Source organism: Ascidiella aspersa, chromosome 8 (genome assembly GCF_963924565.1).
Source record: "Ascidiella aspersa chromosome 8, kaAscAspe10.2, whole genome shotgun sequence".
Lineage (NCBI taxonomy): Eukaryota > Metazoa > Chordata > Ascidiacea > Phlebobranchia > Ascidiidae > Ascidiella > Ascidiella aspersa.
Genome location: NC_139454.1, coordinates 13,530,892 through 13,557,135, shown reverse-complemented (window position 1 = coordinate 13,557,135; position 26,244 = coordinate 13,530,892). Strand labels below are relative to the sequence as shown.

General features: G+C 35.2%; 1 protein-coding gene across 3 annotated transcripts in view; it reads right to left on the bottom strand.

Annotated features, from left to right (window-relative positions):
* LOC146136225 (laminin subunit alpha-5-like) overlaps positions 1-23,256 on the bottom strand; it is a 37,952-nt gene extending 14,696 nt beyond the window's left edge. Inside the window, exons 1-59 of one of the 3 annotated variants that reach the window (XM_083395030.1) lie at positions 23,036-23,256; positions 22,676-22,932; positions 21,663-21,899; positions 21,252-21,422; positions 21,075-21,169; positions 20,871-20,986; positions 20,425-20,634; positions 19,381-19,515; positions 19,002-19,142; positions 18,721-18,893; positions 18,475-18,577; positions 18,193-18,313; positions 17,833-18,052; positions 17,589-17,732; positions 17,319-17,521; positions 17,049-17,205; positions 16,594-16,762; positions 15,347-15,469; positions 15,071-15,257; positions 14,803-14,952; positions 14,582-14,711; positions 14,347-14,510; positions 13,445-13,654; positions 13,141-13,352; positions 12,916-13,037; positions 12,640-12,780; positions 12,406-12,531; positions 12,101-12,300; positions 11,836-11,992; positions 11,628-11,770; positions 11,436-11,547; positions 11,003-11,152; positions 10,843-10,936; positions 10,396-10,587; positions 10,157-10,317; positions 9,939-10,077; positions 9,689-9,856; positions 9,303-9,506; positions 8,956-9,132; positions 8,736-8,873; positions 8,523-8,674; positions 8,127-8,228; positions 7,593-7,691; positions 7,166-7,312; positions 6,960-7,101; positions 6,462-6,671; positions 6,146-6,360; positions 5,874-6,026; positions 5,451-5,594; positions 5,093-5,189; positions 4,858-5,022; positions 4,609-4,766; positions 4,363-4,530; positions 4,088-4,227; positions 3,112-3,289; positions 2,873-3,003; positions 2,114-2,294; positions 1,855-2,039; positions 1,028-1,123 (exon numbers count right to left, since the gene is read on the bottom strand). In XM_083395030.1, coding sequence (XP_083251156.1) covers positions 1,028-1,123; positions 1,855-2,039; positions 2,114-2,294; positions 2,873-3,003; positions 3,112-3,289; positions 4,088-4,227; positions 4,363-4,530; positions 4,609-4,766; positions 4,858-5,022; positions 5,093-5,189; positions 5,451-5,594; positions 5,874-6,026; positions 6,146-6,360; positions 6,462-6,671; positions 6,960-7,101; positions 7,166-7,312; positions 7,593-7,691; positions 8,127-8,228; positions 8,523-8,674; positions 8,736-8,873; positions 8,956-9,132; positions 9,303-9,506; positions 9,689-9,856; positions 9,939-10,077; positions 10,157-10,317; positions 10,396-10,587; positions 10,843-10,936; positions 11,003-11,152; positions 11,436-11,547; positions 11,628-11,770; positions 11,836-11,992; positions 12,101-12,300; positions 12,406-12,531; positions 12,640-12,780; positions 12,916-13,037; positions 13,141-13,352; positions 13,445-13,654; positions 14,347-14,510; positions 14,582-14,711; positions 14,803-14,952; positions 15,071-15,257; positions 15,347-15,469; positions 16,594-16,762; positions 17,049-17,205; positions 17,319-17,521; positions 17,589-17,732; positions 17,833-18,052; positions 18,193-18,313; positions 18,475-18,577; positions 18,721-18,893; positions 19,002-19,142; positions 19,381-19,515; positions 20,425-20,634; positions 20,871-20,986; positions 21,075-21,169; positions 21,252-21,422; positions 21,663-21,899; positions 22,676-22,932; positions 23,036-23,153 — 9,233 coding nt within the window. In that variant the 5' untranslated portion in view covers positions 23,154-23,256. Of the gene's footprint in view, positions 1-1,027; positions 1,124-1,854; positions 2,040-2,113; positions 2,295-2,872; positions 3,004-3,111; positions 3,290-4,087; positions 4,228-4,362; positions 4,531-4,608; positions 4,767-4,857; positions 5,023-5,092; positions 5,190-5,450; positions 5,595-5,873; positions 6,027-6,145; positions 6,361-6,461; positions 6,672-6,959; positions 7,102-7,165; positions 7,313-7,592; positions 7,692-8,126; positions 8,229-8,522; positions 8,675-8,735; positions 8,874-8,955; positions 9,133-9,302; positions 9,507-9,688; positions 9,857-9,938; positions 10,078-10,156; positions 10,318-10,395; positions 10,588-10,842; positions 10,937-11,002; positions 11,153-11,435; positions 11,548-11,627; positions 11,771-11,835; positions 11,993-12,100; positions 12,301-12,405; positions 12,532-12,639; positions 12,781-12,915; positions 13,038-13,140; positions 13,353-13,444; positions 13,655-14,346; positions 14,511-14,581; positions 14,712-14,802; positions 14,953-15,070; positions 15,258-15,346; positions 15,470-16,160; positions 16,285-16,593; positions 16,763-17,048; positions 17,206-17,318; positions 17,522-17,588; positions 17,733-17,832; positions 18,053-18,192; positions 18,314-18,474; positions 18,578-18,720; positions 18,894-19,001; positions 19,143-19,380; positions 19,516-20,424; positions 20,635-20,870; positions 20,987-21,074; positions 21,170-21,251; positions 21,423-21,662; positions 21,900-22,675; positions 22,933-23,035 lie in introns of all 3 variants that reach the window. The other 2 variants (XM_083395031.1, XM_083395032.1) reach the window with 2 other exon arrangements.
* Positions 23,257-26,244: the final 2,988 nt, after the last annotated feature.

The window sequence follows — 26,244 nt, the reverse complement described above, 5'->3', positions numbered from 1 at the left end:
TCTGATTAGAAATAGTTAGTCGTTCATTCATTTGCACACTTTTATTTCCTAATATTTTTATTTTCCTAATATTACGTTTTGCAACAGTCGACCTCAAGCCAGTTGCGTAGCAAGACGAAAAAATTTGGAAGGGGGGCAAAAAGTTTGAACTTTTTTGTTTAGGTTTTGTCACTGTATTAACTGCCGTAACGAAGACAAATAACAATGTTAGCAAGCCGTTTCGAGCAGCAACTGACTGAATGTTAACGCAACACTTAAAACCATTCAAAGAGAAAAAAATGTCTAAAAGTAGTAAAAGTACATTTATGTATAGGAAACATAATATTAACTACATCGTTTGTGACGTAACAGTGCATGACAATTAAAGGTGTGATCGACTGTTGTGGTAGCCTACTGCTCATAACTGCTAAAAAAACAAATTATTAAGAGTAAAATATTTATAATTGTTTTTTTGGGGGGGGCATGGCCCCTCAGGCCCCCTGACTAGGCCTATGTCTCTAGCTTGTAATTCTTTGTCTGTCGCCTAATTGCTAAACATTGTTACATCACTTACAACCAACGTTTATGTTTTTCTAGTTTACTCAGTTTTGTGGTTGTTCCATTGATAAATTTTGTTGCAAAACTAATTGTGTTACGTGGTCAAAGCAAGCTTAACAGAACGATAGTTGAATTGCACATACTTTCAGAGGTTTACTAATGAAAATATGTTTTTACACAAAGCTTAAACAAGGTTTTGTGTTATCAAATGTCAAAAATTTGCAAATGGTGAGAGAGTTTTGTCTCTTTTGGCTTCACAAATGTTAGACGAGACGGCCATAATTGTGCACAGTGTCTGCACTGCTCGGTGGTGATGTTACTACCCTCAAAACCTAAAAATCACTGTGATAAAAAGAATTCCTGAAGAAAAAATAATGCCGCCACAAATTCTAGCTAGTTTTTTTTTATAATCGAGGGGGCCACGAGGATTAAAAGCCTTTCGAAGGGGGCCACGGGGCATAAAAGGTTGGCAAATGATAACACAACTTACGCAGGATTTTTATCATTCTGCCACATTCCACCAATGTACACATCTCCTGTAATGTTAATTTTGCTGTCCGCAGGAAATTTAGTTTGCAGCTTTAATCTGAAATAATACATATTAAAACACATTGTAGAGACTAGATGATATGCTTGAATGTGGTCAAAGCCATTATACAAATAACTAGATGGGTTTACTTTTCCCTAAAGTGTTTTATCATGCAAACCTTTTATATGTATATACAAATACACATTTGGCTTAATTGTATGTTTTGTGAAATTAAAAAAAAACTCTAGCAAGCATAGCAAATCATGTTTTTCAACATTTTTATTTATTATGCTTCTAAAAACTGCACATTTCTTTCGAAATTTTAACTTTGTAAAGAGTATGGAAAATTAGATACAAAAAGGGGTAAAAGTAGTCTGGTAATATTTTTTTCAAGGATTAAACTAGTCCATATTAAGCTTCCTGTGGTAAAGATATTTGTAGTTTTATTTATAACAGGGGTCGGCAACCTACGGCCCGCGGGCCGGATGCGGCCCGCCAATAAAATTCATCCGGCCCACGGCCTCTTTGGACAAATTAGACACGAGTCTATTTAAAATACTTTGGGACTATTTTAACTACGCAAGTGCGTAAAATTTTTGTCAACTAAGTTAGCTCTTCTAAAAAGCGGCCCGCAGAGACTAAAAGCGGCCCGCAGAGACCTTTCTGAGTTTGGTTTGGCCCGCGACTAGAAAAAGGTTGCCGACCCTTAGTTTATAACAAACCTTTCAAGTTTGTAGGTTTGAAAATATTTGTCAATTTTCTGTTTAAGAAAAAGTATTGGTTCTTACGCGAGATTAACAGACATCACCATGACTTTGTGCATTGGTGCTACACCAGCTCTGATAATAACACGGTTGTTTTGAGTTATATCAGGAACATTGTCCACCACAGAGCTCACGGGGCCATCAGCAAAACCAAAGTTCCAAGACATCTTAAACTTTCCATTCACAACTTCCAGTGCCATGAACTGCTCCTGTGAATGAATTAAGAAGATAAAACACCTTTGTCTTATTGTTATTATACAAAAAACAGGTTAGAAAAACTTACAGGTGATTCTCCAACTAAAAACAGTAAACTGTTATCCTGAAAAGTGTCAATGGTGAATCCAACAAAGTGAGCGGTAACATTTTCCCTATTAAGGAATGGAGTTTGATCCCTTGCAATTCGAAGATAACTTCCATATCCACGGAATCTCCAACGTACATTTCCTTCATTCAAACTTGATGGCCTACAAACAGGTAATAATAATACCATGTCCTTTGTATTAACAGAAACAAAATATACCAAAACATCATTATATTGTTCTGTGGCATGCTTTAACAAACAAAATAAATAAAATAGACATAATATATGGTGTTAATTAGGCTGATTTGAGTTGAAACATGCAATATTCTAGATTCTTACCCATTATCTGTAGGTATTTCCGCCAGCAAACCATTCGGCCTTTTAGTAAGCGTGAAATGAAAAAAAGGTTTTAATAAAAAGTTGCAAGACAACAGGCTAAACATGCAGTGAAGAAAATGATATGCAATACAAATTTAAATTTTTTTTAGTATTGTTAGAACTTTGTTTGTTGCTTAGGGTTAATACATGATTATTATCATACAATATCAAAAAATAGTATCAAGCAAATCGAATTAATTTTCTAGAGAAATGTTATGCTTTAAAAATTAGGAATATAAAGTAATAGTTTCAATTTAATTCTATTCACCATGTTAATAACTAATACCAAAAGAGCCCTTCACATTTACAACCCAAGACAACTGAACAACTTATTGAATTTAAATAAATATTTAAGTGAATTACCCGCTGATGCAGTTTCTTCCTGGCTTTGGTCCATTATAGGATTTGAAATTCCATATTCCTACACTCTCATTATTTAAGTGCACATTACTAATGCATGCATCTGCTTGGGTGTTTTGCATTGCAGCTGGAGCCTAGTTTAATATAGTTATCGTTAAGGTAGAGATTGGTAAACAGAACCAACCAGTTTACATAAGCATACAAATTTGTCTTAAACACAGAACTTAAAATCAAATAAGTACCGGTCGCGGTAATCCACCCAAGTAAAAGTCAATATTTCGTGCAGCCATGCTTGAAATCAAATTTGTGCCGTTTGTGATTGTTGACTTTTCTTCTGCATTTGTAGAAGCGGCTGCAGAACCATCTCCCCGGCCAGGCTCAGTTGGATACTCCACAATTAACGTTCCTTTATTACCACGCCTACCAAACCATTGTAACATTTTATTGCATACATAAAGGTTGTATTTTATTACAAAAACTGTTTGCACATAGAGATGTCCGATGAAATCTGTGCATTACTAGATTCCAGATGAGTTGAACAACACTCTTCCGATACTGGGTTGGGTACTGATACTAATTAACTGAGCATGTTAGTCTAGTTTGTGATCTAACTTAGCTGTATGAAAACCTTAGCCAAATTTTGGTAAACATTACATTTGTTTAATTAAAATTATCACCATAGCTTTTTTCACCATAGTAATGAGTAAGGATTATTTGGGGCCAGGTCAGACCACAGCATGTTTACCCAAAAGGTAGGGTATCACTAAATCAGTATGAGAATAAAAAGGGTAACTTGAGCAGACCAGTTTAGGCATAGCCAATGTAAACTCAATTAAAGCATTGTCTGCAGCAGATTAGGAATTGGTTAAACCCAACGTATCTGAAAAATTAACTAAGCTTTGTACACACATAATAATACCAGCTGTTAAACTATAAATAAAAGCGATAGGAAACTAATAAGAAATGAAGGGCAAAATACAATTTTTACTTGACTAAATGTAATATTAAATCACATCCTTTGCAAAAATACCCCAAACAAACTAAAATGGTGAAACAGATACTCTGACACAGTACAACACAATTTGTGTCTCTATCTATTAGTTAGCATGTGGATGTTTACAATGCCATTCAACTTATTCTAGCTTGCTCTTGCTAGTGTATTTGTTTTCACAGTTTCATCAGAACTAAAGGTTGGTAAGATGTATAAAATATACAAACCTTTTAATGGTTATCTTGTGCCATGCGGCAGTGTTGATAATGTTGTCACTAGTAAGGGTACCAACACCATTGCCAACCTTAAAGTGATAGTTTACAATGCCACCTTTTGTCTCTACTGCCATGTAATCACCATCCATAGACTGCAAAATAAAAATAAAAAAGTGCATGTTAGGTAAAGCCATTGAACTACCAACATACATGATATTAAAAAAACCCAGCTGACAGTATATTAACTAGTTTAACACAGACAAAACTGTTAAATGTAACGTACATACCTTTGCGTCACCAATAAACATAAGTGAATTGTCAGCATCGGCTGCATCTAAATGGACAAGGAATTCAGCTGAAAGAGCATCTTCAGTTTTTACAACAGTAACTGGGGTACGTAGCTCAACATATTCTAGTGGTGTTTGACCAGACTGGAATTTAACTGAAGATCTGACCTGAAATTCCAATAACAATCATATTACTAGGTGCATACACACTTCCATTTTGCGGTATTTTATAAACCATCTACTTACACTGTTGGCTACATTTCTGGTAAGGGCAATCTTCTTTTGTATGTCTTGAATCTTTTGAACCATTGAAAAATCAACTTCCAATTTTTGCAAGCGTTGTGCATTAGCCATCAATTCATTAGTTTGTTGTTCTGCATCAGTGATGTCTGGCAAACTTGCCACTGACAAACATTGCAACATTACATTACACATTTATAAAGGAATAAAGAATTTTAAATATCCAACAACATTTAGTCTTATCTGTATACTTACTGGTGGATCTGACAAGTTCAAGTTCTCTTGCAAGATCAACATTGGGGTCAGGGGCATTGCGAATTTGCTCTTCTAAGTCATGAGCCTGTTTGTTAGCCTCGTCTGCCAAGTTGCTTGCATGTCCTGCTACTGTAACTGTTTCATTGACAGTGGTTTCAATATTTCCTGAAATAATACATTTTATTGCACAATGTCATGAAATATCTATAACACATAGCCAACATACAAAACTTACCAGGGCTGAGCGCAGCAAGTTTTTTCATAATAGTTGCATGCTCAGTCTTAACATCATTGCTTTGGGATTCCATGTGTGTGAGATTTGCGTTGGTGTCCTTAACATTAATATAGTTTCATATAAAAGCTGCAGAATAGCAGGAAAGACAAAAAGTTATTGCACCATTGCGGCTGATATACCGTTGTTTTATAATTTTTTTCTTATTTATTGTTTTTTAATGCTAACCGTGTGCTTACACATGTATTTTACCAACATTACAGTCTTTCGCTGCTACCTGGAAACTAACTTCCGACACAATAAATAAATTATCTATCAAGATTATTATAGCCTTAATTTATTTAAGTAAGCCAATCCACACCAGTATATTTTGCTGCAATTTGGCAAGGTCTTTCAGCCTAAGATCCTCTGTTTCAGATAAAACGATGCTGCTTTTGTTCTCAGCTATCTGCGCTTTAACTTCAAGGTTTTGACCAGCAACATTTGCTTCAGCTTGTATTGCATCCTGCAAGATTTATGTAGCAAAAATTGTTATTATACTTTCTATAAAATGTCGTTTAATAGCTTGTCAACCTTGGTGTTTTTTCAGTAGGTTGGCAATCTACCCAATTAGAGTTTAAAGTAACCAAAAAGTGAGCCTTGTTTAACTACAATGTGTTTAAACCACTTACATTTCTCTTTGAGGTGAACTTAACATATGATTACCAAAAAACTAACTAAAATACAAAGAATACATTGGAATTTATTTGAAAACACCGCCGCACTACTATTTGTGTTTCTGCACCTGGAGAGCTTCATCAGCTGCATTAGCTGCTTTTGTCATAGCAATGACAATTCTTTGGTATGCATTTGCAGCATCTTGAGCATCAACATCATTTTCAATTATGCGCTGAAGAGCGGCAGCATCTTCAGCAAGTTGTTCAGCCTTGGCAAGTGACTAAATATTTAAAATTTTGTAAGAAATGAAGAATTACTTAAGCTTCTCTCAGTGAAACAGAAAATCTTACACACAGTAAGTAGCCTAAAAAAACTAGACAAAATTATATAAGCACAAACCTCATTGGCAATGGGAATGACCATCTGTAAATCCTTGTGAAGTTTTTCAAAAAATGGCCGAAGGTCATTCATTTCTTGTTCAAGACCATCCTGTAAAATTCCCAACTCGTCAATGCCATTTCTTATTGGGCCATTTACAGAGCTTTGTGTAGTGTTTAAAAGCTGGTCTGCATCACCAAGGAGATCTGTGCCCATTGCTGCATCTGATTCAATATCTGAAAAAAGACAGTAATCAGCTTTTAGTAAGGGGGTTCTTTAAAGAAACAATCAAGGACAAAACAGTCAGATTGTGGCCACTGCACACATGCACACTCACCATTGATCAGATTCCTCAGCTTGGTCAGGTTTTTGCTGTTTACTGCATTTGCTGTGCTTGCACTATTTATCTGATCTGTGGCATTGTTCATTTTTGCCCTGAGATCCTTAAGCTTATTGTGTGTGGTGTTTAGATCATTACTGATAGCATCAACACTAGCAGAGGCATTACTTGCAGGATATGTGAAGTCAAGCATCATTTGATCAAGTACTGTGAATTTAAAACATCTCTATATTAACAAATAGTTGCTTTTTTGTCAGTGATAAGATTTTAGAAAAATAAATTTTTAGGATAATGTATTTGTAACAAAATGTAGGGTTCTGCTTGTTGAACAAAAACCTTATCTTTGTTATTTTGCTTACCAGTTCTTTCTAAAATGACAAAAAATGGGTATGCTATACTGGATATGTCACATTGATACAAATAAGAAAAGGGGTTGGTCATTTTTATGATACAATAAGGAAGCCAAAACTAAAATAACCCTAAGCTAGAACCTACATCCACGAGCTAGAGTTAGTTCATCATCAGCAATTTTCTGCAATGGATAGAAATCGCGTTCTCTCATAGTTTGCAATACTGCTTCTGCATCCAAAAGTTTTTGAGCATAGTCATCAGAGTCACCAGATGCTTCTTTACTCAACTGTCAAAATTAAAAAAATAATTTATTTTTTGGTTCTCTTTTTAACCTGAGAACACCTTCCCACCTTTTGTAACAAATCTTTTGTTTCAAATAAAAATTCGGAAGAAATACCATCAAGATCTCTTGCATTTGTTAAAGCATTCATTGTTCTGTTTTCTGTGGAGCGCACACGGCTGATCAAAACATCAGTGTGATTGCACATTTGGGAAACCTGAAAGGTTATACTATAATGTTCTACGCTCTAACAGTGTAAAAATGTTTTATAAAATACATGAAATAAACACCAAAAGTCACTAATTCTTTTCAAGAAAATGGTGCAAAATTATTATATAAAGTTTTAAAATTTGCAGTAATTCAGATAAAATTGCTGAAGGCAATTTATGATTTAATTACCATAAACCACACCAAAAGGTAAAAGCAAGAAAAATAATGCAACAATAGTACAGATGACAGCATGCACTGAATGAGGGTGATAATGTATATCTACTCACATCATTCTCAATTTTTGTAATTTGATTATCAAGCTCTTTAACTGGCGATGATGTCATTTCACCTAATTCAGTTGATGAAGCCCCGGACATCTCGTTTGTCTGTATAGCGCAAAAAGCCAACCACAATTAAACAAGCAAGCAAGCAATTTCAATGGGATCAGACTCGACGGAAGACTATGTAAACTATATAATGTTATAGGTGAAATATATGCTGATTGCGAAGAGTCATAAGTGAGTGAAGTCGGGACTCCACAAACCTGCTTAGAACCCACATTATAGAATCTAAAGTTTAGATTCTAAACCATTGAAATTGACATTAATAACAGAACATGCAAATCATTTTTAATCACTTTAGCATTAAGGCTAGTGATTACATTACTTTATTTTGGTTCTACAACATATACAAACACATTTAAAACTTAGAAAAAGCATCACACAACTGCTTTTTACAAGCACTGTAAAAAAATTAAACTAAGTAAAGAACTTAGTAAACTGCACAAAATATAGTATCTGTACATGGTAAATTAATCTTACATTTACTCCACTGCCAGACATCACACCGAAGTCTCCATTCAACAAGTCATGAACATTCGTAACATCCGCAGAAATTAAACCCTCATCCATTTCAAGGTTGTTCTACAAGATATAATAAACTTTTTTGAACAAAAAGATACTAATGATATACCAGGGGCCTCAGTTGATCACTTTAGGATTTCAGGCAAGCAAGGCCGACTAGAAAACAACTGCGATGCGGTTCGAACTCACGACTTGGCCATAAACTTCAAATAAAAGGGGATCTACTGTACCATATCAAGTCTAGATCACAGTTTGCTGTGGTTTTGTGTAAAAATATTTCAGTGATTCTGGTTATAGAATTAATATAATTAAAAAAATGGAAATAATATGTGCAGGTCGCTAAAAAATACCCACCATTGCTGTACTGACTAGTTCATTTAGGCTTTCTAGTCTCCTATACGCATATACTCCCAAAGAAACATTTTTAAGTTCACTAATTGTCTGAAGCACTCTCATTGTCTGAGGTTCAACATCATCCAACAAATCATCAGTACAGGTACCACATTCTAAAAATTAAAATATCATTACAATAATGAAACATTAAAGTGGTATTTAATTAGGACATACTTGTACATGTTTCCTGTCCAGGCTGTAGAATGTGCCTTTTAAGTTTGCATTGGTCACATTGCTCACCAGTAATACCAGGGGGACACTCACATTGGCCATTCTTTGGATTACAAGGCCCATTGTTATGGCACTGACAAGCTAAATTCAAAATTTGAAAAACAGGTTTTATTTCAGGGTTACAACATTAAAAACAAATTGGTGCATATTTTATGCAAATTACGTTTGCATCCCATCGGTGAGTAATCATAGAATCCTGGAGCGCAGCGGTCACAAGCCTTGCCAACAATGTTTGGTGCACAAAGGCACTGTCCGGTTGTTATGTCACACTGAGAGTTCAGTGCACCCTCTGCACAGTCACAACCTTGGCATCCAGTGCAAGTTTGAAAATTATAGAAACCTGCATTATAATATTAACCTTTAAATTTATCCCATTTTTCAATGCAACACCATGACCAGCTGGACTGTATCAAATATTATCAATCATATAACCTGGTAAGTTTAAAATATGCTCTATTCCGGCCTGTCTGTAGGTTGTAATTTTGAAGAAAGATAATATCAAAAAAATACCTGGCTTGCAAGTATCACATAGTTTGCCAATGACATTTGCCTGACAGGAGCAGTGGCCCATAATGTGATCACAGACAGCAGTCCCACAGGAGTTGCAGGAACATGCTGTACAATTTTTAGAGATGATTGCGTCACCAAAGTAACCATCTGCGCAACGCTCACAGTATTTTCCTCCAGTGTGAAACATGCAGTCACTGCATGCACCTATATATATTTATAATATATTTACAAACCATGTCCAAAACACAAAAGGTGATAAATCTATAATTAAAACTAATGAATAAAAGTGACCCGACAATGACATACTGTAATAAACCAATTGAGTTTTGAAATTAAATAACTTTTCAAGGATAAGGTTATTTGTCATAAAACTCTTCAAAATTTACCAGTAAAAGGATCACAAATTTCCATTATTAGGTTGGGATCTAGGTTGCCATGACAATTACATCTCTGACATGAGCCACCACGGATTGCAGGATTGCCAAAATAACCAGAGGCACATAGCTCACATCTTTCACCAGCATATCCAGGTTGGCAATGGCATATCAGTTCACCTTTAAAAAAAAGACCCGAAAATATAGAAATACATTTTGTTTAATGCAAAATACAACAATGTCAATATTCCAGAATGCTCACCATCCAATTCTTCACAGGTATCAGCAAAGTTCCCATCAACATCTGGGAACGGGCAGGGACATGGTTGACATGATTCAACTTTACCACTTGTTGTGTTTTTAATGTAACCATCTTTACAAATTCCACAGTCATCACCAGCCTAAATAACAATGGGAAGTGAATTGTATTAATGTTTTCATTAAAAGGTACTTTGACATTAAAGTTTAAAATACACCTACTGTGTTATGAAGACAAGAGTCATTTTGTTTTAGATCTCCACTTTCATCACAGGAAATGCAATTTGGATAACAGTTACACGGAAGACAGAAACCCAGGTTAGGTCCATTCTCTTTTCTGTAATGGCCACTGCTGCACTCCTGGCAAGAATGTCCAACATATTCTGCAAAGTTTAAGTTTATTGTAACATGGCAATAAACAAATTTAAATAAATAGGATATAATTTAATTATAAGACTTACCTGGGGGACAGGAGCACTCTTCAACCCCAGGAATGGCTGGAGCAGATCCAATTGGCAAGAAATAATCAGTTGTTGTCATGACCACATTGTCAAGTGAGACACTTCTAATGTTAATATCAGGGGATGCTCGAATGTGGACAGCACGGAGGTCAGCTAGCACCATCATCATATCCGGCCTTTTTACTTGTACTCCTGTAAAAATACGATGTTTAAACAAATGATTTGAATTAGGATATACTGACATGACTTTGCTAGCGATATATATATAATATATGTATCTTTTTAACATCATAAAATATTTTACCTTGCCTAGTAACACCTAGTAACTTTGCTAGACTACAGCTGTCTAGCTGTCAGCGATTAAAAATGTATAAAACACAGAAACTTAGATAAGTTGAAAAATTAAAAGTTAGGCCAAATTAGAAACAAAAATGTGTGACATGTTACCAGTGTCAACATATTTGAAGTTTTCCTCAATCAACTTGAGACGAACAGTTGTAGATGGATCTGGATTCACCCAACCAATTTCCCAGTTATTACCCTGTAAAAATATAGATATGTTGTTTTACAGATGATCAGCAAAAAACAAAACAGTCAACCAGTTTACCTTTAGTATGACATCAGGAATGTTTCCAAGCAAAGGAGCAGCAATTTCAAATGAACCACCGGCATCTGAATCACCTCGACCACCTTTTGAATCTGTTGCTGTGTATCTCAGTTCACCACCATAAGATCCAACAAAATCTCCGGAATAGTTCTTAAAAAACAAATAGATCAAAAACCACATGTGCATATTAGGACTGCACAAAGACAGCATAAAATATTTTCATATTTGTTTGTTTCAGTTTTTTTTAATTTTTTTAAACTAATTACAAAAACTACAAAAAAAAAAACTTTTTTTCAACCATTCAGTTGGTTGTTAATTTAAATTATACGACTGAGAATATCTGGTGGGAATAGTTGGCATACAAAAATTAAAGGTACAGCCTATCATTTTGAGTTTTCATATTGTTCAAAACATGATTTTCAATATAATTTACCTTTGGTGCCGCCCAATACAGGTTTGGTTTGCTAGGTTCTTTCTGGCCACCATAGAGATCAACATCAACGTTTATTGTTTGTCCATTGTTAGTGCTCACAACATCAGGATCACTAAGCAATCACAAAACGAAATTAATTTTTTGAAATTACAGCTTTACCTTCATTTTGGTTTTATTATTCTTTAGACATACTCGACAAGTCCTATTAGTCGCCATCCTTCCATATCATAGATTTCAGTGAATGGATACTGAGACTGACTGCATCCTGTGCCGACACCAAAACAGAAGCATTTTGTACAGCCTTGTGGATTTTCACTATCAAGGTATATTGTTCCCTAGAGAGAGAAATTTATTAAATGACACAGATAACATGTTTAAAGTGTAAAATAATAGTACTTACTTCTTTGCATCGATCACATTGTAGTCCCTCAACATTTTCTTTGCAAATACACTGGCCTGTTGTGCTATCACAACCATGCGATGCTGACCCACGTTCATCACAAACACATTTTTGACAGTTAGGAAAGCCAAAGTAGCCTGGTACACATTTGTCGCATCTATCAGGATAAATATAAATATTAAAATTTACATTAAACTAACTATAAATTAGCTACACTTATATATATATACCAGAAAATAGTATATTAGTAATGGGGTATATTTACTTGTGGCCTGCAACATGTTCTTTGCAATTGCACTGTCCATTAATGGGATCACAACCAGTATCATTTATATTTATAACACCTTCCACATCACACTCACAATCCTCACACCCAGCAACAGGTGAAAAGGAGTGGGTAAAGGGGGCACAAATGTTACATCCAGGAGCCACAGTGTTTGGTGGGCATATGCAATCTCCATTGACCTAACATAAAAATATGTAATGAGAATAGTTTACAAACACCATAGTTTAATATCAATTTTAAAGGCAGAACATGTTACGTCAGACATTTTTTAAAACAATGCTTACTGTGTCACAAAGAGCTCCATTACAATCACATGGCTTGCACTCAGGGTAACCATAGAAGCCAGTCTTACATGTAGTACACTGGCGTCCAATAACGTTTGGCTTACATGGACATTGACCTCCGTATTCCTGTTGCCAATTAAACATTACAAGATTATTTTAAGAACAAATAATTGTTTTTAAAACTAAGTCCAGCAACAAATAGCAAAACGCAATAAATAATTGTTTTAAACAAACCGTGCATAATGCATCTCCGCCTCCAATTGTTCCAGCTCCAGAACAATTACAAGAGAGACCTCCATCGTTATAATCAACAGTCAGTGAAAATATTGATTCACGGCAAAATTCACTTGGATTATTTAGAGTCCTATAGAAGTCCTATAAAAATATATGTTATACAAAAAATAAAACCATCCAGCATAATTTTTTATAGAGACATCCGGCATGATTTTTTATGTTTAAAGAGACATTAGAAATTAATTTAATCTATTAAAATACAAATGATGTAGGTACCTGTCCATCACTGCATTGACGAATAAAATCGCTAGACTTATCAATAGGAACAATATTCAACAAGCTGCGGTGATAATTTTCTTCTGGCACAACCAAAATATATTGAACCCAAAAGGCTTTATCTGCAAAGTATAAGTAAACTTGTAAAAAAGGACTTTGCCCCACAACAGACCAGAAGCATGAATGTAGTAGGTCATTAACCGGCTACATTTTGCAAATTCTAACCTTCTGGAACAGACATGGTAAATGTAGTAGTTGGCACAGTAACATCAATGACAACACGCCCATCATCAGTTGTCACCACACCTCTACAACCCTCACTAAATGGACAATATGAGACATTGGCAGATCCAGTGGAGGCCACGCCACTATCAATAACCACTCGTGGTGCAAAGCTGGTAAAATCAGGATTGTAGTATTGAACCAAAAAAACATATCTGCAAATAACAGAAAATTAGGATAAGTCGACCAATAAGTTTTTGAATTAAAAATACTACCTAAAACAACTTAAATGTTAATTTACACCTACCGGCCAGGTTTCAAGTCCATTGGAATTTGCAATGTTGTTTGTTCATTGGAGTTTTCATCTGCACCATCAAGATAAACAAGATCAACATTTTCATCTCTAATAGAATCTGGCCTGTCTGTTGGTGGTTGTTCTCCATTTATGTCAGTAGATAATTGTGGAGGCAGAAATTGTGAAGATCCAAATGGAACTTTGTATGAGGTTGCAATGCACCTATTAATTAGAAACACTTTTGAAACAATTTTACTCTTAGATGTTTATTGATTGTATGCAGCTGTAAATAGACCCTTTAAAGCAGGGGTGTCCAACAAGCGGCACGCGTGCCAAATGTGGCATGTGACCTAATAAAAAATGGCACGCAAGCCCTTCCCAAAAAATACTAAAATTGTTATTTAGCCAATTGCCATAAAAGCTCAGTTTGTTTTGTCAGCCAATTGTCAGAAAATACTAAGTTTGTTATACAGCCAATTTGTTTGCAATATACCATTGTTTGTTCACAACATAAAATAATCGCGGCAATCACGACAACCAACAATTACTTTTGATATAGTAACATTATGCTGTGTGGAGGCTAGAATTCACATAATATTATATAGCTTGATGTGAAGAAACAAAAGTCAGCTCACCGAGAGACACTTTGATGTAGTGATGCGCATTTCTACTAGACAGTTTTTTTTTTAAGTTTAAATAAACGTTCTTATTATTGGTAAAATAAGCGCTTTTATGATTAAAAAGAACTGGTTCGGTTACGAATCTCTGGCATGGGAAGAAGTTATAAGCTAAAAATTGGCACGCCGGCATGTTTGAGTTGGACACCCCTGCTTTAAAGTCATCCTGATAAATTACCATAATTATATCATGGCCCTAGTGGCTAAGCAAAAGGTTTTATTTCACCGACAACATACTGGTCAAATTCAGGTCCAGTCAAAGTAATACATCTTGCTTTAGGTTCAACTAATTCCATGTTCCAGTCTTCTAATGGAATGGCAGTAAGAGACTTAACAAAAAATGTGTCGCCACTTTCAGAGTCAATGGTAACCCGCATGACAGGAAGGGACACATCAAACACCTTAAGAGAACACAAAAATATTATAAAACTATCAGGCATTTAATACCACTTAGATTTTAAGAAACACCAACCTGAACATCATTAAGGACTCCAAGGGCAACTTGTCGACATAAAAACGAATATGGACAAGCATAAATGTTAAATTTTGAGTTGTATGAATTGGTGGCTCCATCAGTGACTGTCAATTTAGCTCTTTGCATTCTGAAGGAAATTGCATCATTAAAATTAATATTTCAAAAAGCTTTAGCAGATGATTTAATAGTTTTAGTAAACAAAAAGACAGGAAACAAACCTGTTAACATTGCTTGAATATTCCAAAACAAGAGCATATTTTCCAGCTCTGGGTAAGTTCATTTCAGTTAAAAGGGACCGATGTTCAGGATTTGCCCCAGTAGCATCAATCCTTACCATTTCTGGGTGAGCAGTTGAAGGACTAAAAAGCCTAAAAGAGGCAGATAATGTAGAACATATTTGTTAGCTTTCAAATTACCTTAAAAATCAAATTATGACCTTGCTTTTCTTTATACAAAGAACATACATTTAAACACCAAAAAGTTTACCTGCTTCTATCTACTTGACTAGTCACATCTAAAGGATGGAATTTGGCTAAGTTGAGATGTGTAAACATGACACACTCTTTTCCTGTGACAGTTAATGTTGGGATGCATGGGCTCGTAGCTGAAAGCTGTAAGATGCCGGGTTCATAGAAATTTGAAGGCAGCAGAACCAGGTAATCAATAAGGAGTCCTGTTTTGCACACATACAAATGATGGTTAAACGTTTTGAGACGCAGATAAAACACAGAAAAATTTCATAGAGCAGATATAACCAATTACCTGGCTGAGCCTCAATGGCCACAATCCAAGTTCCACGGTTTAGTAGGACAGGTGGATTTGAAACGGTGAGCATTCGAGGGTTATTTGAAACTTCAAAGTTTACAGGTATGCTTTGATCCGTACCTTTGTCATTTAACAACAGTTGATGTTATAATTGATGTTATGAAAAATCAAACTTTTATGCTATATATACCGGTTTATACTATAAACCTAAATATAAATAGTCAAGAGAGCAGAATCAGTTTATTGTCTGCAAGAGATTCACGTATTTCAATTACATTTAGTTTTAATAATAATTAAATAAATATAAATTTTGTTCAGTGGCATGTCTGTGCAAACATATAATAACTTCATATTATCACAAATTTTATGTTGAGTGCTGATATTCAGACTAAATTCATAATCAAAATTTGGTGTGATCGGTTTAGCGGTTCTCCAATATTGCTTTTTTTAATTTTGAGAAAATAACCTATACAAATATACATGCAGAAAAGCATGCAAAATTTAATACACATTGTACATAAAATCCATGAAAATAATTTTATACCTATCGTCTTATTTTTTGTGTGCCATGTATGTAGTGGGTGATTGTTAAAATCATTTTGATGTTGGTGTGGTGCAAATTTATTTATATTTTCTTAGTAAATTGCAATTCCAAAGTTCATTAAGTTACACAGGTGTAAAACATGTTTGTAACCAAAACACATGCATATAACCCTTAAAAATCAATTCATCATGCCGAACAAATATTTTTACTTGGTAGTATTTTTTTTGTAAAGAGTCAACATAACACTATTTTATAATTAAAATAAACCTGAAGCAGAATTTGGTGTGACTGTTACATTCACCCTTGTTGCCGCTGATCCAGCATTGACGTAGCGGAACATCAGTCGATACAAGCCACCATTGTAGATGGTCACAGGTACAATAACCTTTCGCTGGGGGTGGTATTTATACAAATTAGGTAACGGTATGCTTACAAAAACAGGGAACAGGGAGTCTCAAATGGTCAGTAAAGTGAATTCATATGTGGATAAGTTACACATCATGCAAAAAATTAAAGCACTCCTAAAACATACAATATGACAGGAATGTACTCTGTCAAACCATTCTTCATTCAAGGCATAATTTTTTTTAAACGTGTTGCTCATGCATTGAAAAAATGATGCTGTTCATTTATGTGGTCAAAATATTACTGCAAACCATGCGCTACCGCAAACCAATTCTAGCAAAGTTATGCCACTTACAATCATGACATTTATTTGCCGAACTTGAGTTGTCACTATGACCATTTCCATCCAAATAAGCCGAAAATGAAATACTACCAGCAATAGCCTTATCAGTTGGGTTAGCATAACGCACAAGCACACGATACAGGTTATGCTGTTCCATCAACAAATGCATCACTATTGTTGGCTGCGATATTAGTTGGGACAAATGGTTAATTTTTTTGTTTTAAATACAAAATGTTAAAACTTAAACATAGAAAGCTTATTAAAATTAAGGTACTGAAAAACAGTCATGCACACAAGAACAACAATATAAATGTTTACATTTAGCGATATGAAACCCAAATAACATGTCCACTTATATAAAGACAAATTAAAGACCATTTGATTCAACTTAGCAAACTAATTTAAAAACACAAGCTATTACTTTTACATACTTAGAAGCTACATGTTAAGAATAACAATTTAACTACCTGTACAACAGAAAATTCAGCATAACCACTCATGCTGTAGTCAGGAAAAACGGTGTTGTTAAATCCGTAACGCAAAATTCTGCTATCTGGGGTTTGTCCATCTTCTAACTCATATTGGTATTGATACAACGTAGGATAAAAGAAACCATCAAGTGCTCTAGAAGTTAATAAAAAACAATACATAAAAACATTTAATTAATTGTTTTTACAGTACAAGTTTACCATTTATTAACTTAACATAAAATATGACAAACTTGACATAAAAAATACCTGGTGCATCGCCTGCCACCAATTCCATCCTTACACCGACACTGGCCATCATTTTTGTCACACTGAGAGGTCATTGCTCCACCAACATCACACTGGCAACTGGTACAACCAAGATAATTTAATTCCTCAAGTCCAAAAAACCCATCTTCACATTGTGAGCATCGCTGGGTACATGTATATGGACGACACCAGCACTGACCATCCTTTAGTCAATTATAAGGATTTAAAGAAAATAGTGAGAAAAAATATAAACTAATTGATGTGCACCACCTCTCTGTCGCATTCGCCAACACCATCAAGAGTTCCTTGGATAAAGCAGTTACAGCTTACACATCCACGCTCAAGGTCATAATGAAGTGGTTTACACGCATCACAGTTCTTTCCCATGACATTGTCCTTGCACTCACACTGTCCCTAACACAAAAAAGCATAGAAAGAATTAAGATATATATCTCATTTGTTTAGGCATACTAAGTAGAATCTAGTTCACAAATACTGCACCTATTGGACTTACAGTGCTAAATGCAAGACAAACTCCAGGCACAACAGAGACAATTCCTCTGACATCACAACTACACTCTTCACAACTAGGGAAGTTGAAATATTCTGGGGAGCATTCATCACATCTCTGACCATTGATGTTGTCCCGACAAAGACATTTTCCAGTCACAGGATCGCATGTAGTTTTAAGAGAACCATATACGTTGCATGCACAATCAATGCAGTTTGGATAACTACAATAAAAAAACAAAGTTATGTTTTAAATAAATACATTCATAAAGTTAGAAGGCAAACTAATACTAGTTGGCACTAAATGTAATTTGCCAGCTCCCTTACAATTTAAACACATACATTAATATGTATATATACTCACCCATAATATTCAGCTGCACATTGATCACAACTATCACCTTGGTAATTTTGTTTGCATACACAATGTCCACTTCTTGAATCACATGAATTGTCCAGACTACCTGGATCAGTGCATTGACATTCTAAAGAAAAAGGTACTATAAGTAAACTAAAATAGAACTAGATCCACAAAACATAATGAACATTTTCAGGATTCAATATTAGTACGAAAAACAGTGACAATAAAAAAGCAGCACATTAAGTATGTCCACATTTGCTTTTTCAACAATGCTAGATGCCATACCCTGACAAAGGGGAAATCCGAAATATCCAGCTTTGCAATCATCACAGCTAAGCCCAGAATATTTCTCACTGCAGAAACATTCCCCAGTTTGTGCATCACACACCTATAGAAGTAAAACGGAACCAACATAACAAAAACAAGGCATGGTAAGAAAACAAATTATATTTCTTAATACAAATATTTCCACTTTCAAGGGTAAAGTTTCAACAGAAAATATAAAGCTAAACTAATTCAAATAAAGCTTACTTCTGCCGTAGTTCCAACATCACTACATTGGCATCTTTGACAAAGCGGATAATTAAAATAACCATTAGCACACTGGTCACACATAGCTCCAGCATAACCATCAACACAAGGACATTCACCAGTGAATTGATCGCACACATCTGAGGCAACACCATCTTCATGGCAGTCACAAACTGCAATTGAAAAACTACATTTAAAAAGATCTTAGTGCAACAATACAACAGGATTTGACATTTGTTGCAAACTGTTTTAACAGACAGTTATTGGTAGGTACAACACACCTTGACATTCAGGAAAGTTAAAAAACCCTGGTGCACATTCCGTACAATACTTTCCAGCAAAGTTGTATCGACAAGGACATGCTTCATCATTTACTGGCAAGCAAACTTCATTTAAAGTTCCATTGTAGTAGCAATCACAAGCTGTAAGAATAATATATTTTAATGAGAGGTTTAATATGTGTGGTACGGCACATGGAACAGACATTAGTGTCTAAACAATACACACTTGAAAATGGCAAAATACACTCTAAACATGTAAAGCCACTGATTATGCATGTTCATGTGTTTAATACACAATTGTCAGCCACACATTTACCACTTTTTTGTATCATATCTGTAAGAACAAATTTACACAACAAACATTGATTAATCTGCTTACGCTTGCATTCTGGAAATTGGTAGTAGCCTGGTGCACAGCGGTCACATCGATCCCCAGCATACTGGACTTTACAATAGCAGCGACCAGTGTTGGGCTCACATGATCCAAGTGTATAAGCACTATTACAATCACAGGCTGCAATAAAATAATTTAAACGTTAGTAAAATAAATACATTTCCATGAGTATGGTGGTGGTACCATGCAGAGTATTCCAACATAATCATATAAACACTATGAATGCAATGTGCCTGTTTTAATTTTTTGACAATTTTACAAATGTGCAGGTGTGTTAAAGAGAGTGGCAAGATTAGACAATCAACAAGTGTCATTTCAATGCATCATTTGTTTTTAATCATTGCCAGTGTAGAATGTAGATATATCTTGCTTTTATAAGCAAAGGCAAGGCGTGTGTGAAAAACCTACAAAAATAATAATATTTTCTTCCGAAGGGAAAATTTCGGTCCAAGTGAACTGATGAAACTTGAATGAAAGTTTGTTGTGATGGATAATAAGCATGGTGAGATATTGGATTCAAATCTATATCAACTATTTCATCTCCTTCATTTATGTATTCTGTCAATATGGTAATTGAGTAACATATAAGTTTGGGTTAAGAGTTAAAAACTGCATGTGCACTGCCTGTGCATGTTCAAGAAAACGCCCAATGGCAACAAATTTTAAGAGTATTTGTTACACATTTAGACAAAATGTTTTTGTTGCTCTAGCACCACATTTGTCATTCACAATTAACATCTATTGCAAAAGTTCCTAGTTTAATTTGTTTGTTAGTCTGGCAACATTTGAGTAGCAAACACACATGAATGTCAAAGAAAATTGAAAATAAGAAGCAGTGTGATGTTGGGTGAGGAAAAACTGAGAAAGTATATGTATATTGTATATATGTTGTTTGTTTTTGTGAAAACAATGGAAAATTTTCAACACAACTACACTGAATAGGTTTGATTTTGACATATAATATATAATATGTTTACCACACTGGGCAGTTGGTATAAAATCTGTTTTTCTTAAAACATACAAACTTACGCCTGCATCCATTTGGATCTCTAGGGTTGACACTAAATGGACGCCAATAACCTGTTGCACACTGCTCACAATTAATACCAGCAGTATTATGTGTACAGTTGATGCAAACACCACCACCCTCGTAGTTGCCCTGCAGATCAAGTGACAATCTTCGCTGAGATATATCAGTGTCATATCGACAATAGCTGCTGTGGCCATGGCAATTACATGCTGAAAGAGTAAAAACAACAATAAATTATAAGTTGCCTTACAGTTTTTACACGAAATTTAACACAACAAATTGTGACAAGAATTTTATATTTAAAATCAAATCAAATCAACATTTGTAATTTAAAAAACAAGACATGACAAAATAACTCCGGTTCAAACAAAATGGGAAAGATTTATAAAATAAATATTCTTGCTTTTCAATAAATAAATAAATATTTATGTATTCATTTGCTTGCCTTCACATTCATTGGTGGATTCGGGTACTGCTGCTCTCCAAGCCTTTTGTTCAAATCCTGGACAGCAATATTCACAACTGTCTCCACATGTGTTGTGTCTGCATCGGCATTTTAATCTAAAAAAAAAAAAATATATTTGTATTTGGTGGAGAAAAAAATATTTTTTGGCCTTAAGAAAATAAAACTAACTGTAACTTGACTTACGTGTACTGATCATATTCATCTGCCTCACATGTATCAGCATGTCCATTACATACACACCTTCCTCCAATGCTTATATCCTTTATACTGTAGTAGTACTAAAAATACAAGGTTTGTAAGTATTTAAGAGTAGTATATGCAAGTTATAAACTTATAAAGTGACAAAAAATGTATCTTTACCCTTCTTGTTACGGTTGTATCTTGTTCTGAAACAGCCATCAAATGACCTAACAGTGTTTTAGTTCTTAGAAATCTTAGTCTGATATCAGTTGCCTTACTCCATTCTTGAAGTACAGTAGCATACGAAAAGTTATGAGAACCTGGTCGTCCTTTCACCATTGAAACAATAACCTGGAAAACATTATTAAGGTGTTTTCATTCAGGTACAAACATAAATACATGTCAAATGTCAATTCACAAATTAATCAATTAAATGCATTTGTTAAAAAGTAGTACATTTAATTATGCAATGATTGAATTTTTTAGGTCAATATAGTATTGCTTTTTTATATTTCATGTCAAAATTTATTCATTGTTAAAACACAATAAAACTCATTTTTTTAAAGAGTAACAAAATTAAATAATCATCACCTCTCCATTTTCCAATGGCACCACACCAGAATAATCTGCCGTACAGATAACACTGTCATCTCTAGTGATTTCTTCCAGACTGTCCATGCCAAAAAGATTATAACAGTCGCTGTCTGTGTTGGCAAAATACTGCCAGGGTTGAAATGTCTTTCCATGGTCTGAGGAACGTTCCAAAACCCAAGTACCAGCTCTCGGAGAGTTCGCAAATTTGATCAATACATATGCAACATGAAACACCTAAATGTCAAGGAAATGTTACAAAACTTTCATAAATTCACTAAAATACAATTGAAGGATTGAAACAGCACCTCCATTGTTAACATATTAGAATTACTATGTAAGCATAAGAAATATATCTGTGTAAGCAATTATTTAAGCATAAGAAACATAAGAGGTATTTGAACAGTCAACCAAGCTTCTGATATCATTAAGTAATTGTGTGGCTCTATGGTAGTGTATATCACAGATCTTTTTACAGAAGGGGCTTCCATTTTTGGGCTTTAACTTAAATTAATAATGGTGTTACAATTGAAAACAATTAAATCGCTTGGAAAGAAGTCAAGTTAAATCCATACAGGTTACACCAACATGTGTATGAAGAGAATTACGTGGAAGTGATTGGGCCTTTCTGCAGGAAATATACCCGCCAATTTTGTCGCAATTAGGATACCAGCGTTTCCTGCTTGGGATCTCTAGACGTAAAAAATGGCCTATACAGGGCGAAGCATACGCGACCTAGTCTGGCCGGGAAAAGGAAAAAAAGGCAAGTTTCCAGACAAGCAAATTGGAGCGGAAACCGGCGTGGTGAAAATAGCGGGATACCTTTGAGACCGCCCTTCGACAATTTGTAATGTTTTTCCTTACTTGAAAACCTCTTGCACTACAATTAACACTTTGTATTGCTAATAAATATATACGTTTCAATGTAACAGGTGTATTTAAATTTTAATTTACCTAAAGTCATACGGACATACACTGCAGTTTCGAAAAACAATAACATTTAATTTTCTTACCTGTCCGAGATTAATCGTCACATTTACTTTGTTGTATTCGCTTCCACGAGACAACGGAGGGCTCTGCCACCACTTCTCAGTCCCGTCTATGGCATATTTAACTGGATGGGCCTTTGCAGGATTATTGGCGTTACATACATCGCAAACTTGTCCTTGATGAAGGCCATCGCTAAATTCAAAATTGGTTCCGCCGGTAAGTTTGCAAAATAGTTCGGGTCCGCCTGTTCCACACGTTGCGGATGCATCTATTTTCTTTCCTGAAATGAAATAAATGCATGTAAATTTCTAGTCTTAGCACAGAAGCACGCCGCTTTTTAACAAAAACTTCACGATTTACATAAAACGAACTACTGCACTAACCAGTTGCAATATTGAAGTAAGGAGGTGTCAATACGTTTTTTTCGAAGACGAAGTGATCTTCTGCCAGTTCGGCAAAACAGCCAACCAGCAGGCATAACGCTATAACAGAGCGCAGCATTTTACCGCAAAAAGTACACCCTTTTTGTCCCTTGCTTTCTGTTCTTGGCTGTTTTACAATAATTTTTCTCGAACAAACCCGGCGCTCTCCTGCTACTAACAAGTTTCACTGAACGAAAGCTGCAAGAGCAACAGGCAACACAGTATTTACATGGACCAGTGCACGAAAAAAGCGCGCCGCCTTTCTTTCCTTTCTGAGGCGGTATTTACTCTTCTCAAGTCGCCGTAGACCTTTTTTCTTTTGTTCTCATGATTACGTAACTTTATAGAATTAATACAAAATCTTGTTTTATAATAACCAGCTTTTGTGTGACTAACAAAAGCAATAAACGTGAAAGGCATTCAATGCTGCATCTCAATGCACGTGTTTACCGGTCGCCGTGCCATGATGATAACTTAATCGAATTTCTGTTTCGGTTGTAATTGAAATACATCACATTATAACCTATTATTACGCCACATTGGCTATAAATATTTTGTTGTACGCTTGTGTTCATTACATATTTGATTTTCCAATAAAATGTTTAAGGCCAGCGTATTGGATTGTTTGCATTCAAAAGCAAGGTGGTTCGCTATTCATCAAAGGAAAAAGGTCAGTTTCCAGATAAATCCAAACTTGGAGAGGTAATTAAAACAAACGTAGTGTAATAGCCTCTTACTATATACTGAACAAACGAACTTTGGTGTTTTTTAAGACGTGGGATGGCGATACTTTAGGTCAGTGGTCGACAAACTTACAGCGGTCCAAATTCCTCTTCATGAGCTAATAAAGTTCCACTACGTAAAACCACAACGACAACTAGGATGGATCAAGGATTTTGTTTGGGGCTCCCATGTAAATTTTTAGAATGTCTCTACATAGGCTTGCCATTTTTTAGAAACGTAAATCCGGGACGCATATTTAAAACTGAAAAAACAATTAATGTAGACTAATACAAATTAATTTAATGACAATAATTAACTTAACGGGGTTGCGGTTGTTTTATATTTTGTCAGGGGGTATTTTTCAGGGCCCTTTTTCTAAGGGTGGTTTGCCTAAGTAATTTAAATTGTAACCGAAAGTAGTGTTCTGTATTGTGAATAAAATGAGTCGGATAAATACTTTCTGCAATTAAAGTAGAATGCGGCCCTCGTGAAAGCAGCAACAATATTAGGCCGTACATGTTGGCAAAGGCGCTGTGTCCATAACAAATCCGTATTCCCCGGACCAAATCATTCTCAAGCATAATGTAAGATTTCGTCAAGCTGGCCTCTTAAAACCATTATATATTATGTTGTATACTGCGTCATTTGCTTGAGTCGCGTATTATTGCCGAAAAGGTCATTTACCATGTTACTAAAAAGTAATGTAACGGATAGCGTAATATCCTGGCTTGAGTTCTATCTAGTGTGTTAAGTCGTAAACATAACATTTTAATTTCTCTAATCGTTTATTGTTACACAGTATATTTATTGGTAGACCCTTGACTATTTTTTTTGCTTATTATGCGTGAAATGGATTGACTCAACGATTCCCCACAAATGGAGTCACATTCTTTAGCGTGTGTGGAAGCAGCATTTAATCGGATAAATACTCAACGGCTAAGCACGTCAAACATATTTTACGTAACGAAAACCAGAACCACTCACTAACGTAAAACCTTAAGTTGTATAGCAGACGTTGTTCGCATTGCGTGATATTCAGCAAATACGTAATCCTTGTACTGCGTCCAACGTAAGTAAAATCTCGTTAGAAACTGAAAATTGGCTACGATTAAAACCGCCGCATTGAATGCGATATTTTGCGAACTCTACCTAAATTTTGCGCGGTAACAATGCAACAAAGTATGTAACCAAAAAGCAATTTTGGAATCACTCACAAACGTAAATCCTTTTAGCAGATGCGTAATCCCTGTACCATATTGCGTCCAACGTGAGTAAAATCTCGTTTGAAACTGAAAATTGGTTACTATTAAAACCGCCGCATTGAATGCGAAATTTTACAAACTCTACCTAAATTCTGGGCGGTAACAGACATCAATAAGTTTTTAAACATATAAGTCTTAAGTTGGAAACATTAAAACTTATTTCTATTAGGGCAATCAGTATGTTATGACTTCGATTTGATTTGTAATGCTGAAAACCCGCGACATTTATCGATCTAGAATTACTAACAAACGTTAAACTTTAAGTTGTAACAGCAATTGTTAAGACTTGCGTAATTTTAATCAAATAATACCGGCACCAAACTGCGTCATACGTGAAAACAATCCTTGAAAATAAAATTTGCTTAACGGTGACCGGTTTGCGACGGCGCTCGCTTACCTTTCTCAAAAAGATATCTCCAAGCACCCGACGGATAATATCCATTTAATTTTTTTTACTCACCACACACAAAAAAGGAACTAGCCCCAGCAACCTCACCCCCAGCAAAATATTTCATAACACCCGCTGGAAAATAATTAGTTTATGTTAAAAAAAAAAAATTGCTTGACAGCCTTACAAACCAAAAATGAAAAGTAAGTATTAGGCTACTTAGTTTTTTGCTAAATGGCTATCTCAAGAGTTTTACATTTTTTCATTTTTTTTTTGGTAAATTTCAAATTGGAAAACCCGGGACCAATTGGTTAACCGGGCGGGACACCGGGACAAGGCCTTAAAACCGGGACTGTCTCGGCGAAACCGGGACGTATGGCAAGCCTACCTCTACAAAGTTATGTAATAAAACTATTAATTTTAAAAAACTATGCTGTTGCGCGAATTCGTGTGCAAATGTGCAGCTGGAACCCAATGGCGTTTATTTGTTTTAACTTGGATAGTTCGCGGCACAAAGTATTTAAAAGGCCCACATTTTGGCCTCTGCCTACAGTTTGCCGACCACTGCGCTAGAGCTACCATACATTCTCTTTTATAGGGATTTGCCCTCTTTTCCGAAGGAAAATGAATTGTCTTCCGAGGACACCTATAATTCCGAAATGCCTTTCTTTATTCATATTGCGTTTTATGGCTCATATTTTTAATAGAAACATATTTCTACGTGATTTTATGGGCATTAGACCTAAGTAAATTAATTTGTCGGCGCAAAATTAGTTCTAATCATTTTAGTTATTAAT